The 15,995-nt window shown below is 35.9% G+C and overlaps 2 protein-coding genes across 2 annotated transcripts in view; both read right to left on the bottom strand.

Annotated features, from left to right (window-relative positions):
- Positions 1 to 221: 221 nt before the first annotated feature.
- LOC141397556 (uncharacterized) lies at positions 222 to 2,663 on the bottom strand. The gene has a single exon (XM_073973992.1). It carries the CDS (start codon positions 2,661 to 2,663, stop codon positions 1,701 to 1,703), a length of 963 nt encoding a protein of 320 aa, XP_073830093.1. The 3' UTR covers positions 222 to 1,700.
- Positions 2,528 to 15,995, bottom strand: part of LOC141397547 (steroid receptor seven-up, isoforms B/C-like) — a 70,208-nt gene continuing 56,740 nt past the window's right edge. Inside the window, exons 4-5 of the mRNA XM_073973981.1 lie at positions 12,335 to 12,492; positions 2,528 to 3,002 (exon numbers count right to left, since the gene is read on the bottom strand). Of these exons, the coding sequence (XP_073830082.1) occupies positions 2,886 to 3,002; positions 12,335 to 12,492 (275 nt within the window). The 3' untranslated portion in view covers positions 2,528 to 2,885. The remainder of the gene's footprint in view (positions 3,003 to 12,334; positions 12,493 to 15,995) is intronic.

Here is a 15,995-nt window from a genome sequence, read left to right as displayed (position 1 = left end):
AAATTATTTATTAATGGGGGTTTCATTATAACCCCCGGTATGCCTCGAATTTAACATCTCTTTGCTATTTTTTAATGAAAATATTAACCGCACAGTGGACAATTTATTACCGAACTTACCTTGGTATAATTTGGTTTTTTTTTTTTTGTAAAACGAAAAGCACGACTCCCCAATTTTCTCCCACATATCACACTTGGTAATAAAATAAAACAAAATCAAAATTTTCAATAAACAATTAAAAATTATTACATTTTTATTTAATAAGATTTGTATATATAACCATGTTCTTTTATAGTAAAAGAAATAAAAAAACGTAACTTATATAGTTTGTGTTCGAATTATTAAATATAAAATAAGGTAGGCATTACAAAAAAAAAAAAAATAGTTGCACTGGGTTGAATAAGAGGTTTTTGATTGCAAAAGGAGAAGAAATTTAAAACTATAAAAAAGTTAAATCATCTTTAAGATGAATGTGAACAAAACAAAAAAATTAAACAAGATATATATGATATAAATTTTGAGAGATTCATTTATAAATTTAAAATTAAATTGCCACAATAAGTTTTTTTTTCAACTAATATTAAAAGGTATAGCATAAAAAGTGTTTGTGTGTGTGTTTTTTGGTATACTTGTGCAAAGTTAAGAGTTAAAAAAACAAACAAAATAAAAATTAAATAAAAAACTATTTTTTGTAAATAAAATATTTTGCTCTAAGGAAAAAACATTATTTGTAGAGTATTTATAAATTTATACACACATTTATTTATTGCTAAATTAATTTATATGCTTTTGTTTTTAGTTAATTTTACAAGCTTAAGAGATTTGTTTTCTTTAAATACAGTTTTCTTTATAGATTTGTGATTTTAAATTTATATATTTTATTTTTATGTTTGTTTTTTGTTTAAATTTACACAATATTAAGTATAATTAAGTGCCTGGTCACTAGGTATTTATATATAATTATTTATTTCTATTTATAATGCGCCTTCGGTTTGTTTGTATTGATTTTGTTTGTTGTTGTTTTACATTTTAATTAATTTTTATTACTTCTAAATATAAATTTAATTATTTTACAAAAAAAATAGTTTCTATACAATTTGGACATTTTGGTTTATATCTACAAAACAAATGCAATACGTTACACGTATGTTTTTTTTAATTGAGAGGACTGGTTTGTTGTTGTTTTTTGTCTTTTTTTTGGGTTTTAGTAATTAGAACTAAGATATGTTTTATTTGAAGCCATGAAAATTAGATTCATTTAAATTTAAAACCAAAAAAATGTGAGAAAAATTTAAAAATTTGAGCATCAATGATTTGTGTCATAGGAGGCCAAATAGCCCCCATTAACAATTAAATATTTGTGTTCCATTTGAGCTTTTTTTTGTTTACAAAGCTTTGAGACCTCACACAGAAAAAACTACTCAAATAACATTAAAAACAATGACTTCATTGCAGTACTTAAAAAAACCTAAAAATATTTTACATAAAATAAATTAAATTAATAAAAAAAATTATTTACACAAAACAAAAGACTTGAGAAATTTTTTAAAATTTTAACTATTTTTTATACAATTTTTTGCTATTTTAATTTGAGATTTTTTTAAAGATTTTTTTTTTTATTTTTTATTTTTTTTATAATTTTAAAATTTGAAATTTGTTTTTCATACCCAAACGTAAAATGGAAATTTGTTATTTTGCTACTACTTGACATCCACTATAAGAGGAACTTCACTGATATCGATAAAATTTGGCGGCGTTTCAGAGCCCCGGCCAATGGAAATTGTTGTGATGGTGGAGGGGGTGTTGTTGGTGTTAAGCTCTTCCTTGGCTTTAATACTTACAGCATGGGTTTGTTTGCCAGACCCAGCTACAACTGCTGATGATGGTGGTGGGGATGGGGTTGGTGACTTTTGTTTCGTTGACAAGGATGCACTTGTCGCCGTTGCTGTTACTTTTTGTGCTGCCGTGACTGTTGACAACAATGACGACGATGATGTTGAGAACGACGAGGAGCTATTGGATGTACCCGACGATCCAGTCGACGATGATGACAAAGCATTCGTTACCATATCTTTGGTGAAATTTGTAAACTCATGCTCATCCATGGCATTTTGACAATTGGCCATTAAGGCAATACGCTGTTGTTGCTGTTGCAAACATTGATTGGCATTAACAGCTGCTGCTGCCATCATCATGGCAGCATCGCAATAATTTGTTAGCATTGCTGTGCTAGAAGCAGCCGCTGCGGCTGCATATTGTGTGGTATTGGCCATTAAGGCGGAATGGGTTAATTGATGATGATAATCATTGCCAAAAAATGTTGGGCCATAATTAACACCACCGCCACCGCTCTCCAAGGCAGTTGTTGTTGTTGTCATTGAGGTCGGTGGTGGCGTTGTTGTTATTGTTGTTACTCCACTGCTTACAACACTGCCGCTACTGTTACTACTGCTATTACTGTTACCCATACCACCACTTGCCGCTGTCGTTTCCAAACTTGTTTCCATTGCCTGGTCCATGGCACCACTGTTGCTATTCCCTCCACCAGCTCCATTAGCTAAATTGCTAAAATCATTTACATTTGAGCTGTGGCCATTTGAAGCTACGGCCGCCGATGCTGCTGCTGCAGCTGCAAAACAGCCATACAAACCACCATGTTGCATCTGTTGCTGGTGGTGTTGGTGCTGCTGCTGATGTGGATGAAGATTATGGTGTTGTTGAGAATGTAGCTGGTGATGATGTCCATATTGTTGTTGTTGTTGCGAATGTTGGTATTGATGATGCTGTTGTTGTTGGGTAGTTGCAACTGCTGCTGCAACGGCTGCTGCTGCCGTAGCTGTAGCTGTGGATGATCAAGTTGTTGTCAATTGTCTCCACATTGTGTGTCACATTGATGGTAAATAAGGCCAAGAGAAACTATTACCGGACAATAGCATGTCGCGTATCAATGTTTCAATGGGTGTTTTACCGACTAGACGCACAAAAAATAATTGTTCAATGACCTGCAAAGAGATAGGGAGAGATAAGAGAAAAGGAGAAATTTAGTAAGGGTATAGAAACAAATATTTTGGAAGAAAAATCAAGAAAAATAAGGACTTCGTGGTCTTCTACAGGAAGACTTTGTAGGCTTCCATAAGAAGACTAATTTGTCTCCAATAAAAAGACTTCGCGGTTTTCTATAAGAAAGCTTCGTGGTCTTCTATATGTAGACTTCGTGGTCTTGTATAAGAAGACTTCGTGATCTTCCATATGAAGACTCCGTGGTCTTCTATAAGAAGACTTCGTGATCTTCCATAAGAAGACTTCGTGGACTTCTATAAAAAGACCTCGTGGTCTTCTATAAGGAGGTCTTCTATAAGGAGGTCTTCTATAAGAAGACCTCGTGGTCTTCTATAAATAGGTGTTCTATAAGAAGACCTCGTGGTCTTCTATAAGGAGGTCTTCTATAAGAAGATCTCGTGGTCTTAATAAGGAGGTCTTCTATAAGAAGACCTCGTGGTCTTCTATAAGGAGGTCTTCTATAAGAAGACCTCGTGGTCTTCTATAAGGAGGTCTTCTATAAGAAGACCTCGTGGTCTTCTATAAGGAGGTCTTCTATAAGAAGGTCTTCTATAAGAAGACCTCGTGGTCTTCTTTAAGGAGGTCTTCTATAAGAAGACCTCGTGGTCTTCTATAAGGAGGTCTTCTATAAGAAGACCTCGTGGTCTTCTATAAGGAGGTCTTCTATAAGAAGACTTCGTGGTCTTCTATAAGGAGGTCTTCTATAAGAAGACCTCGTGGTCTTCTATAAGGAGGTCTTCTATAAGAAGACCTCGTGGTCTTCTATAAGGAGGTCTTCTATAAGAAGACCTCGTGGTCTTCTATAAGGAGGTCTTCTATAAGAAGACCTCGTGGTCTTCTATAAGGAGGTCTTCTATAAGAAGACCTCGTGGTCTTATATAAGGAGGTCTTCTATAAGAAGACCTTGTGGTCTTCTATAAGGAGGTCTTCTATAAGAAGACCTCGTGGTATTCTATAAGGATATCTTCTATAAGAAGACCTCGTGGTATTCTATAAGGAGATCTTCTATAAGAAGACCTCGTGGTATTCTATAAGGAGGTCTTCTATAAGAAGACCTCGTGGTACTCTATAAGGAGGTCTTCTACAAGAAGGTCTTCTATAAGAAGACCTCGTGGTATTCTATAAGGAGGTCTTCTATAAGAAGACCTCGTGGTCTTCTATAAGGAGGTCTTCTATAAGAAGACCTCGTGGTCTTCTATAAGGAGGTCTTCTATAAGAAGACCTCGTGGTCTTATATAAGGAGGTCTTCTATAAGAAGACCTTGTGGTCTTCTATAATGAGGTCTTCTATAAGAAGACCTCGTGGTATTCTATAAGGATATCTTCTATAAGAAGACCTCGTGGTATTCTATAAGAAGACCTCGTGGTATTCTATAAGGAGGTCTTCTATAAGAAGACCTCGTGGTACTCTATAAGGAGGTCTTCTACAAGAAGGTCTTCTATAAGAAGACCTCGTGGTATTCTATAAGGAGATCTTCTATAAGAAGACCTCGTGGTATTCTATAAGGAGATCTTCTATAAGAAGACCTCGTGGTCTTCTATAATGAGGTCTTCTATAAGAAGACCTCGTGGTCTTCTATAAGGAGGTCTTCTATAAGAAGACCTCGTGGTCTTGTATAAGGAGGTCTTCTATAAGAAGACCTCGTGGTCTTCTATAAGGAGGTGTTCTATAAGAAGACCTCGTGGTCTTTTATAAGGAGGTCTTCTATAAGAATACCTCGTGGTCTTCTATAAGGAGGTCTTCTATAAGAATACCTCGTGGTCTTCTATAAGGAGGTCTTCTATAAGAAGACCTCGTGGTCTTCTATAAGGAGGTCTTCTATAAGAAGACCTCGTGGTCTTCTATAAGGAGGTCTTCTATAAGAAGACCTCGTGGTCTTCTATAAGAAGACCTCGTGGTCTTCTATAAGGAGGTCTTCTATAAGAAGACCTCGTGGTCTTCTATAAGGAGGTCTTCTATAAGAAGACCTCGTGGTCTTCTATAAGGAGGTCTTCTATAAGAAGACCTCGTGGTCTTCTATAAGGAAGTCTTCTATAAGAAGACCTCGTGGTCTTCTATAAGGAGGTATTCTATAAGAAGACCTCGTGGTCTTCTATAAGGAGGTCTTCTATAAGAAGACCTCGTGGTCTTCTATAAGGAGGTCTTCTATAAGAAGACCTCGTGGTCTTCTATAAGGAGGTCTTCTATAAGAAGACCTCGTGGTCTTCTATAAGGAGGTCTTCTATAAGAAGACCTCGTGGTCTTCTATAAGAAGACCTCGTGGTCTTCTATAAGGAGGTCTTCTATAAGAAGACCTCGTGGTCTTCTATAAGAAGACCTCGTGGTCTTCTATAAGGAGGTCTTCTATAAGAAGACCTCGTGGTCTTCTATAAGGAGGTCTTCTATAAGAAGACCTCGTGGTCTTCTATAAGGAGGTCTTCTATAAGAAGACCTCGTGGTCTTCTATAAGAAGACCTCGTGGTCTTCTATAAGGAGGTCTTCTATAAGAAGACCTCGTGGTCTTCTATAAGGAGGTCTTCTATAAGAAGACCTCGTGGTACTCTATAAGGAGGTCTTCTACAAGAAGGTCTTCTATAAGAAGACCTCGTGGTATTCTATAAGGAGGTCTTCTATAAGAAGACCTCGTGGTCTTCTATAAGGAGGTCTTCTATAAGAAGACCTCGTGGTCTTCTATAAGGAGGTCTTCTATAAGAAGACCTCGTGGTCTTATATAAGGAGGTCTTCTATAAGAAGACCTTGTGGTCTTCTATAATGAGGTCTTCTATAAGAAGACCTCGTGGTATTCTATAAGGATATCTTCTATAAGAAGACCTCGTGGTATTCTATAAGAAGACCTCGTGGTATTCTATAAGGAGGTCTTCTATAAGAAGACCTCGTGGTACTCTATAAGGAGGTCTTCTACAAGAAGGTCTTCTATAAGAAGACCTCGTGGTATTCTATAAGGAGATCTTCTATAAGAAGACCTCGTGGTATTCTATAAGGAGATCTTCTATAAGAAGACCTCGTGGTCTTCTATAATGAGGTCTTCTATAAGAAGACCTCGTGGTCTTCTATAAGGAGGTCTTCTATAAGAAGACCTCGTGGTCTTGTATAAGGAGGTCTTCTATAAGAAGACCTCGTGGTCTTCTATAAGGAGGTGTTCTATAAGAAGACCTCGTGGTCTTTTATAAGGAGGTCTTCTATAAGAATACCTCGTGGTCTTCTATAAGGAGGTCTTCTATAAGAATACCTCGTGGTCTTCTATAAGGAGGTCTTCTATAAGAAGACCTCGTGGTCTTCTATAAGGAGGTCTTCTATAAGAAGACCTCGTGGTCTTCTATAAGGAGGTCTTCTATAAGAAGACCTCGTGGTCTTCTATAAGAAGACCTCGTGGTCTTCTATAAGGAGGTCTTCTATAAGAAGACCTCGTGGTCTTCTATAAGGAGGTCTTCTATAAGAAGACCTCGTGGTCTTCTATAAGGAGGTCTTCTATAAGAAGACCTCGTGGTCTTCTATAAGGAAGTCTTCTATAAGAAGACCTCGTGGTCTTCTATAAGGAGGTATTCTATAAGAAGACCTCGTGGTCTTCTATAAGGAGGTCTTCTATAAGAAGACCTCGTGGTCTTCTATAAGGAGGTCTTCTATAAGAAGACCTCGTGGTCTTCTATAAGGAGGTCTTCTATAAGAAGACCTCGTGGTCTTCTATAAGGAGGTCTTCTATAAGAAGACCTCGTGGTCTTCTATAAGAAGACCTCGTGGTCTTCTATAAGGAGGTCTTCTATAAGAAGACCTCGTGGTCTTCTATAAGGAGGTCTTCTATAAGAAGACCTCGTGGTCTTCTATAAGGAGGTCTTCTATAAGAAGACCTCGTGGTCTTCTATAAGAAGACCTCGTGGTCTTCTATAAGGAGGTCTTCTATAAGAAGACCTCGTGGTCTTCTATAAGGAGGTCTTCTATAAGAAGACCTCGTGGTCTTCTATAAGGAGGTCTTCTATAAGAAGACCTTGTGGTCTTCTATAAGAAGACCTCGTGGTCTTCTATAAGGAGGTCTTCTATAAGAAGACCTCGTGGTCTTCTATAAGGAGGTCTTCTGTAAGAAGACCTCGTGGTCTTGTATAAGGAGGTCTTCTATAAGAATACCTCGTGGTCTTCTATAAGGAGGTCTTCTATAAGAATACCTCGTGGTCTTCTATAAGGAGGTCTTCTATAAGAAGACCTCGTGGTCTTCTATAAGGAGGTCTTCTATAAGAAGACCTCGTGGTCTTCTATAAGGAGTTCTTCTATAAGAAGACCTCGTGGTCTTCTATAAGGAGGTATTCTATAAGAAGACCTCGTGTTCTTCTATAAGTTGGTATTCTATAAGAAGACCTCGTGGTCTTCTATAAGGAGGTCTTCTATAAGAAGACCTCGTGGTCTTCTATAAGGAGGTCTTCTATAAGAAGACCTCGTGGCCTTCTATAAGGAGGTCTTCTATAAGAAGACCTCGTGGTCTTCTATAAGGAGGTCTTCTATAAGAAGACCGCGTGGTCTTCTATAAGGAGGTCTTCTATAAGAAGACCTCGTGGTCTTCTATAAGGAGGTCTTCTATAAGAAGACCTCGTGGTCTTCTATAAGGAGGTCTTCTATAAGAAGACCTCGTGGTCATCTATAAGGAGGTCTTCTATAAGAAGGCCTCGTAGTCTTCTATAAGGAGGTCTTCTATAAGAAGGCCTCGTGGTCTTCTATAAGGAGGTCTTCTATAAGAAGATCTCGTGGTCTTCTATAAGGAGGTCTTCTATAAGAAGACCTCGTGGTCTGCTATAAGGAGGTATTCTATAAAAAGAGATCGTGTTCCTCTATAAGGAGGTCTTCTATAAGAAGACCTCGTGGTCTTCTATAAGGAGGTCTTCTATAAGAAGGTCTTCTCTAAGAAGACATCGTTGTCTTCTATAAGAAGGTCTTCTATAAGAAGACCTCGTGATCTTCTATAAGGAGGTCTTCTATAAGAAGACCTCATGGTATTCTATTAAAAAAATGGTATTCTATTAAAAAATTAAAATCTATTAAAAAATTCGATAAGAAGACTTCGTCCCTTTTTATAAGAAGACTAATTTGTCTCCAATAAAAAGACTTCGCGGTTTTCTATAAGAAAGCTTCGTGGTCTTCTATATGTAGACTTCGTGGTCTTGTATAAGAAGACTTCGTGATCTTCCATATGAAGACTCCGTGGTCTTCTATAAGAAGACTTCGTGATCTTCCATAAGAAGACTTCGTGGACTTCTATAAAAAGACCTCGTGGTCTTCTATAAGGAGGTCTTCTATAAGGAGGTCTTCTATAAGAAGACCTCGTGGTCTTCTATAAATAGGTGTTCTATAAGAAGACCTCGTGGTCTTCTATAAGGAGGTCTTCTATAAGAAGATCTCGTGGTCTTAATAAGGAGGTCTTCTATAAGAAGACCTCGTGGTCTTCTATAAGGAGGTCTTCTATAAGAAGACCTCGTGGTCTTCTATAAGGAGGTCTTCTATAAGAAGACCTCGTGGTCTTCTATAAGGAGGTCTTCTATAAGAAGGTCTTCTATAAGAAGACCTCGTGGTCTTCTTTAAGGAGGTCTTCTATAAGAAGACCTCGTGGTCTTCTATAAGGAGGTCTTCTATAAGAAGACCTCGTGGTCTTCTATAAGGAGGTCTTCTATAAGAAGACTTCGTGGTCTTCTATAAGGAGGTCTTCTATAAGAAGACCTCGTGGTCTTCTATAAGGAGGTCTTCTATAAGAAGACCTCGTGGTCTTCTATAAGGAGGTCTTCTATAAGAAGACCTCGTGGTCTTCTATAAGGAGGTCTTCTATAAGAAGACCTCGTGGTCTTCTATAAGGAGGTCTTCTATAAGAAGACCTCGTGGTCTTATATAAGGAGGTCTTCTATAAGAAGACCTTGTGGTCTTCTATAAGGAGGTCTTCTATAAGAAGACCTCGTGGTATTCTATAAGGATATCTTCTATAAGAAGACCTCGTGGTATTCTATAAGGAGATCTTCTATAAGAAGACCTCGTGGTATTCTATAAGGAGGTCTTCTATAAGAAGACCTCGTGGTACTCTATAAGGAGGTCTTCTACAAGAAGGTCTTCTATAAGAAGACCTCGTGGTATTCTATAAGGAGGTCTTCTATAAGAAGACCTCGTGGTCTTCTATAAGGAGGTCTTCTATAAGAAGACCTCGTGGTCTTCTATAAGGAGGTCTTCTATAAGAAGACCTCGTGGTCTTATATAAGGAGGTCTTCTATAAGAAGACCTTGTGGTCTTCTATAATGAGGTCTTCTATAAGAAGACCTCGTGGTATTCTATAAGGATATCTTCTATAAGAAGACCTCGTGGTATTCTATAAGAAGACCTCGTGGTATTCTATAAGGAGGTCTTCTATAAGAAGACCTCGTGGTACTCTATAAGGAGGTCTTCTACAAGAAGGTCTTCTATAAGAAGACCTCGTGGTATTCTATAAGGAGATCTTCTATAAGAAGACCTCGTGGTATTCTATAAGGAGATCTTCTATAAGAAGACCTCGTGGTCTTCTATAATGAGGTCTTCTATAAGAAGACCTCGTGGTCTTCTATAAGGAGGTCTTCTATAAGAAGACCTCGTGGTCTTGTATAAGGAGGTCTTCTATAAGAAGACCTCGTGGTCTTCTATAAGGAGGTGTTCTATAAGAAGACCTCGTGGTCTTTTATAAGGAGGTCTTCTATAAGAATACCTCGTGGTCTTCTATAAGGAGGTCTTCTATAAGAATACCTCGTGGTCTTCTATAAGGAGGTCTTCTATAAGAAGACCTCGTGGTCTTCTATAAGGAGGTCTTCTATAAGAAGACCTCGTGGTCTTCTATAAGGAGGTCTTCTATAAGAAGACCTCGTGGTCTTCTATAAGAAGACCTCGTGGTCTTCTATAAGGAGGTCTTCTATAAGAAGACCTCGTGGTCTTCTATAAGGAGGTCTTCTATAAGAAGACCTCGTGGTCTTCTATAAGGAGGTCTTCTATAAGAAGACCTCGTGGTCTTCTATAAGGAAGTCTTCTATAAGAAGACCTCGTGGTCTTCTATAAGGAGGTATTCTATAAGAAGACCTCGTGGTCTTCTATAAGGAGGTCTTCTATAAGAAGACCTCGTGGTCTTCTATAAGGAGGTCTTCTATAAGAAGACCTCGTGGTCTTCTATAAGGAGGTCTTCTATAAGAAGACCTCGTGGTCTTCTATAAGGAGGTCTTCTATAAGAAGACCTCGTGGTCTTCTATAAGGTGGTCTTCTATAAGAAGACCTCGTGGTCTTCTATAAGGAGGTCTTCTATAAGAAGACCTCGTGGTCTTCTATAAGGAGGTCTTCTATAAGAAGACCTCGTGGTCTTCTATAAGGAGGTCTTCTATAAGAATACCTCGTGGTCTTCTATAAGGAGGTCTTCTATAAGAAGACCTCGTGGTCTTCTATAAGGAGGTCTTCTATAAGAAGACCTCGTGGTCTTCTATAAGGAGTTCTTCTATAAGAAGACCTCGTGGTCTTCTATAAGGAGGTATTCTATAAGAAGACCTCGTGTTCTTCTATAAGTTGGTATTCTATAAGAAGACCTCGTGGTCTTCTATAAGGAGGTCTTCTATAAGAAGACCTCGTGGTCTTCTATAAGGAGGTCTTCTATAAGAAGACCTCGTGGCCTTCTATAAGGAGGTCTTCTATAAGAAGACCTCGTGGTCTTCTATAAGGAGGTCTTCTATAAGAAGACCGCGTGGTCTTCTATAAGGAGGTCTTCTATAAGAAGACCTCGTGGTCTTCTATAAGGAGGTCTTCTATAAGAAGACCTCGTGGTCTTCTATAAGGAGGTCTTCTATAAGAAGACCTCGTGGTCATCTATAAGGAGGTCTTCTATAAGAAGGCCTCGTAGTCTTCTATAAGGAGGTCTTCTATAAGAAGGCCTCGTGGTCTTCTATAAGGAGGTCTTCTATAAGAAGATCTCGTGGTCTTCTATAAGGAGGTCTTCTATAAGAAGACCTCGTGGTCTGCTATAAGGAGGTATTCTATAAAAAGAGATCGTGTTCCTCTATAAGGAGGTCTTCTATAAGAAGACCTCGTGGTCTTCTATAAGGAGGTCTTCTATAAGAAGGTCTTCTCTAAGAAGACATCGTTGTCTTCTATAAGAAGGTCTTCTATAAGAAGACCTCGTGATCTTCTATAAGGAGGTCTTCTATAAGAAGACCTCATGGTATTCTATTAAAAAAATGGTATTCTATTAAAAAATTAAAATCTATTAAAAAATTCGATAAGAAGACTTCGTCCCTTTTTATAAGAAGACTTCGTGGTCTTCCATAAGATGACTTCGTGGTCATCCAAAAGAAGACGTTGTCTTCTACAAAAAACCTTCGCTGTCTTCTATAAGAAAGCTTCGTGGCCTTCTATAAGAAGACTCTGTAAGGAGGTCTTCGATAGGAAGACCTCTTGGTATTCTATAAGGAGGTCTTCTATATGAGGACTTCATGGTCTTCTATAAGAAGACTTCGTTGTCTTCTATAAGAAGATCTCGTGGTCTATCAGAAGATTTCGAGGTCTTCTGTAAGAAGACTTCGTGGTGTTTTGTAAAAGACTTTTTGGTCTTCTATAAGAAGACTTCGTGGTCTTCTCTAAGAAGACTTCGTGCTCTTCTGTAAGAAGACTTCGTGGTCTTCGATACGAAAACCTCGTGATCTTCGATACGAAAACCTCGTGGTCTTCGATACGAAAACCTCGTGGTCTTCGATAATAAGACCTCGTGGTATTCTTTGAGGAGGTCTTCTATAAGAAGACTTGGTACTCTTCTGTAAGAAGACTTCGTGGTCTTCTATAAGAAGACTTCGTGGTTTTCTATAAGAGGACTTCGTGGTCTTCTATAAGAAGGCTTCGTGGTCTTCCATAAGAAGATTTCTTGGTGTTCTACAAGAATAATTTGCGGTCTTCTATGAGAAGACTTCATGGTCTTCTATAAGAAGACTTCGTGGTTTTTTATAGGAAGATCCCGTGGTCTTCTATAAGAAGACTTCGTGGTTTTTTATAGGAAGATCCCGTGGTCTTCTATAAGAAGACTTCGTGGTTTTTTATAGGAAGATCCCGTGGTCTTCTATAAGAAGACTTCGTGGTTTTTTATAGGAAGATCCCGTGGTCTTCTATAAGAAGACTTCGTGGTTTTTTATAGGAAGATCCCGTGGTCTTCTATAAGAAGACTTCGTGATCTGCTATAAGAAGACATGGTGGTCTTCTATAAGAAGACTTCGTGGTCTTCTTTACATTTCTAAAGAAAAAAATTATTTCTACTTACTTGTGATGAAACTGTTCTCAACGATGGCAGCCTTAATAATAATTTTCCAAATCGTGTTGGTTGATTTGGATATTGCGTTCGACAATATTCCTCCAATGCACATTGGGATTTTTCTTGCAGGGATTCTATGTGGGTGACATCTGATAAACCGCAGGCATCTATGGCACAAAAAAAGAAAAGAAGAAGGAGAAACAAATAAAATAAATAATGGGTTTGAATTTTCAACGCAAATAAAAGAATTAATTAATTAGTTTTATGTGTGTAAGTACATATGTATGTGTGTGATGATAATGGTATGTGCATATCATTCGTTTTATTTCTTCATTCCTTTCCTTTCATTTTCTAATTCTTTTGTGAAACATTGTATTAATCAGTTGAAACAGACAGTCAGTCCGTCATTCCTCTGCCATGGCGCGCAAATGGCGCAATTATAAAGAGTATTGTCGGGTAGCATAGAACTGCTTTGTACCAGCTTCAATCCACTTTAATCGAACGCATAACAAACGCACATGTCGTTTACGTATGTACATACATAGGACAATACAAACTGATAAAAATGAATAAGTGTATGTACATTTTAGATTACAAAATACAATTTATTTGTCATTGAACAAAAAATTATATTTAAAAGAATGTCTGAAGCTTTAATTAATGCCTAATCAAAGTGAATATTTTGTTTCATTTTCAAAAGGCATGAAGAATGAATAAGGAGGGACAGAGAGGGAGGAAGAGGGAAATTGTTTACTCTATAGTATTATAAATACTTTGCTAAATTATATATAAGGTATTTTGTTGCACTATCAAGATGGAAGGTATGTCAAATTGTCCTTGATAGTTAGACCATACTGGAAGAGATTTTAAGTACTGATGGGCTGTGCCCAAACCTAATTTTCTGAGAAATTTCTACAATGGAAACCTCTCAATCAATGACATCGACTATTTTTTTGACATGGGTTCGTATCCGACCAGAAGAAAGGTTCCATATAACTCAACTAAAATATAATCGAGATCCACTTATTCATAGCGTGAAGTTTGAGAAGTCAGTTTATCCTTTTCCCCTTGGACTTGTGTACGAAAAAAAACTTTAAAATCTCATTATTGCTATTTCCCCCATAAAAAAATTCAGTTTTATCTAAAAACCTGCAACTTTTAATGGCATTTTTGATTAAACCATTTCACATTTAAAAAAATGTTTATAGCTGGCGCTCCATTTGTAATACAACTACGATGGCTATTTCCATGTGTTTTTGTTTCTTTTTTTTCCAATCATCGAGATTTATGATGTATTTGCTAAAAAATTAACAACAAATTATTTGGCAACAAACCATAAAAATGGTAGTCAAGTAAATGAATGCAACGGCAGTCTAGCCAGACATGATCACAGCTAATATTTTCACGCCTATATTTTGTAGCTACTGTAGGCCTGCAGACTTTTTATTATGTATTAAGTTTTAATATAAAACTGGTACAGATTTTGAGTTTTTTTCTTCATCTCCGCAAAGTAATTTATTTAAAACATATGAATTATGTGCAATTAAAACAAAAAATGTTTTAAATTTTGTGGAATATATTTTGTAACATGGGAAAATTCAAGAAAAATACGATTTTGGTTTTATTGGGTCAGTGAACATGTGCTTTTATCTGTTGCACTTAATACATAAACGATAAGTCCGTCTGTCAAAGATGACTTACTAACATAAACCGCGCACTCGTCCATAACAAAAAGCTTGGATGAAGAGGTCTAAAATCATCCTTGTAATAAGTATTTATATATATAAACGATAGATAATGAGCGACTGACCGGCTGTCTGATCCTCAGCACCAATGCAAATAACTGATTGCCTCCTTTGGAAACCCTTAATGATAAAGCGTGCTAGTTACAAAGGCTTACAAATATTGAGCAAGTGATTTAAAAAACATTCCAGAAGCTACAACTGAACACAGATATATTGTACGAGTCACTCAAAAAAGACTTTAGTATCCATTCAATCAATGACATATTTTGAAGATTACTTTGAACCTTGCAAGAGGCTTGTCTACAGATCTTCAAAAAAACTTTCCTACTCACAAAAGTAAGTAATTCTTAAATATTACGAATAGTGTTCATAATATGTTTTTAATGTTCAGGTTCATGCATATTGTGAGCATTGTTCCTAAAGATAAAAATATAGGGTTCTGTTCAGAGAGACTGAAACAATTTTAAAAAATATACGTTTTTTATTAAAACAACTATGGGATTAAGCCTGACTATTTTGAAAATCAAAATAGAAGACGTCATCCCAAATAAAAAAAACTCCAATCCTCCTAAATATACATATTTTTTAATATTTCCATTCCATGTTTAACAGTTAATATTTTCTTTTTAAAAAAATTTTAACATTTTCTATAAAAACTTTTTTATTTTTTTTTTTCCATTTTTTGTAAGTGTTGCCATTTTGTGTTAGCTTTTAAATTATATTTAAATAATTACTTTAAAAAATGTATATTTAAAAAAATCTTTAAATTTAAAGGAAATATTTCATAATACATAAAAATATTTAAAATTGTTTTGCAATGAGAAAATATTTAAAAAATACACATCTTTTTTTTAGTATTTCCATTCCACGATTTCCAATTTTTTTATATTTTGCCAGTTTGTGTTATTTTTTTATTATAAATAAATATTTCAAGTTTTAAGGAAATATATTTTAAGGAATTGTTTTCGCAGACACTTTCGTCGGAGTTGTATGAGGTTGCCAAGGAAAAACTTCTCATTGAACTTTTTTCTTTGCTTACCTTTATACTTCGAGCTGACGATTGATGTTTGGGTATAAAAAGTTTTTTGTTGAAGAAGTTATTGAAAAATAACTTCGGTGGAGAATATCCACAAACAAGAAACAAGGGAACTGATGAGATCCAGTGGCGTGGATCGAAACTATAGTATTCCCTGCCTTACCCCTTGGCGAACAATGCCAAATCTTTTCCACTAATAAAATAGTTGTTTTAAAATATTAAAACAACAACAATGGGATTAAGCCAGACTATTTTGAAAAAACAAAATAGGAAATATTTCATAAAAAATTTAATAACTTTAATATTTTGTTTGAAAAATAAACTTTTGGAGGGTTTAGAAAACTTTATAGAAATTCCAAGTATGGATTTTAAAAAAATATATTTTTCAAAAACATTGAACTTGAATTTTTAAAAAAATATATTTCCAAAACCCTTAACCCTGGATTTTTAACGAATATATTTTCACAACCATAAAACGTGGATTTTTTACAAATATTTTTCAAAAACCGTTAACGTGGTTTTTCAATAAAAATTTTTTCTCAAAAATCATAAACGTGTATTTTTTAAAAAAATTTAAACCCTTAAACGCGAATTTTCTAACGCATACTTTTCAATATCCTTAAACGCCGTTTTTTTACACATACTTTTTCAAAACACCGAAACATAGATTTTTTAAAAAATATATATTTTTTTCAAAACCTTTATCGTGGATTTTTAAAAAATATTTTTTTAAAAAACCCTGAACATGAAACGTAAACAATATGGTTAATTTCAAATTTCCTTTACAATTACATAGAAAAAAATTAAAAACTTTTTTGGCGAGCACATCCGCCATTTTTGGTACATGGGTTACGAAAAAAATCGTGGTTTCAAATCTGTTCGCGTTCAC

The sequence above is a fragment of the Musca autumnalis genome, unplaced genomic scaffold (genome assembly GCF_047663935.1).
Source record: "Musca autumnalis isolate F117 unplaced genomic scaffold, ASM4766393v1 scaffold_1, whole genome shotgun sequence".
Classification (NCBI taxonomy): domain Eukaryota; kingdom Metazoa; phylum Arthropoda; class Insecta; order Diptera; family Muscidae; genus Musca; species Musca autumnalis.
Note: the sequence above shows the minus strand (reverse complement) of the source record. Positions and strands in the feature narration are given on the sequence as shown.

Excerpts from the sequence above, each read along its gene's own strand:
- LOC141397556 (XM_073973992.1), bottom strand. The coding sequence starts at position 2,663 with ATGCAACATGGTGGTTTGTATGGCTGTTTTGCAGCTGCAGCAGCAGCA.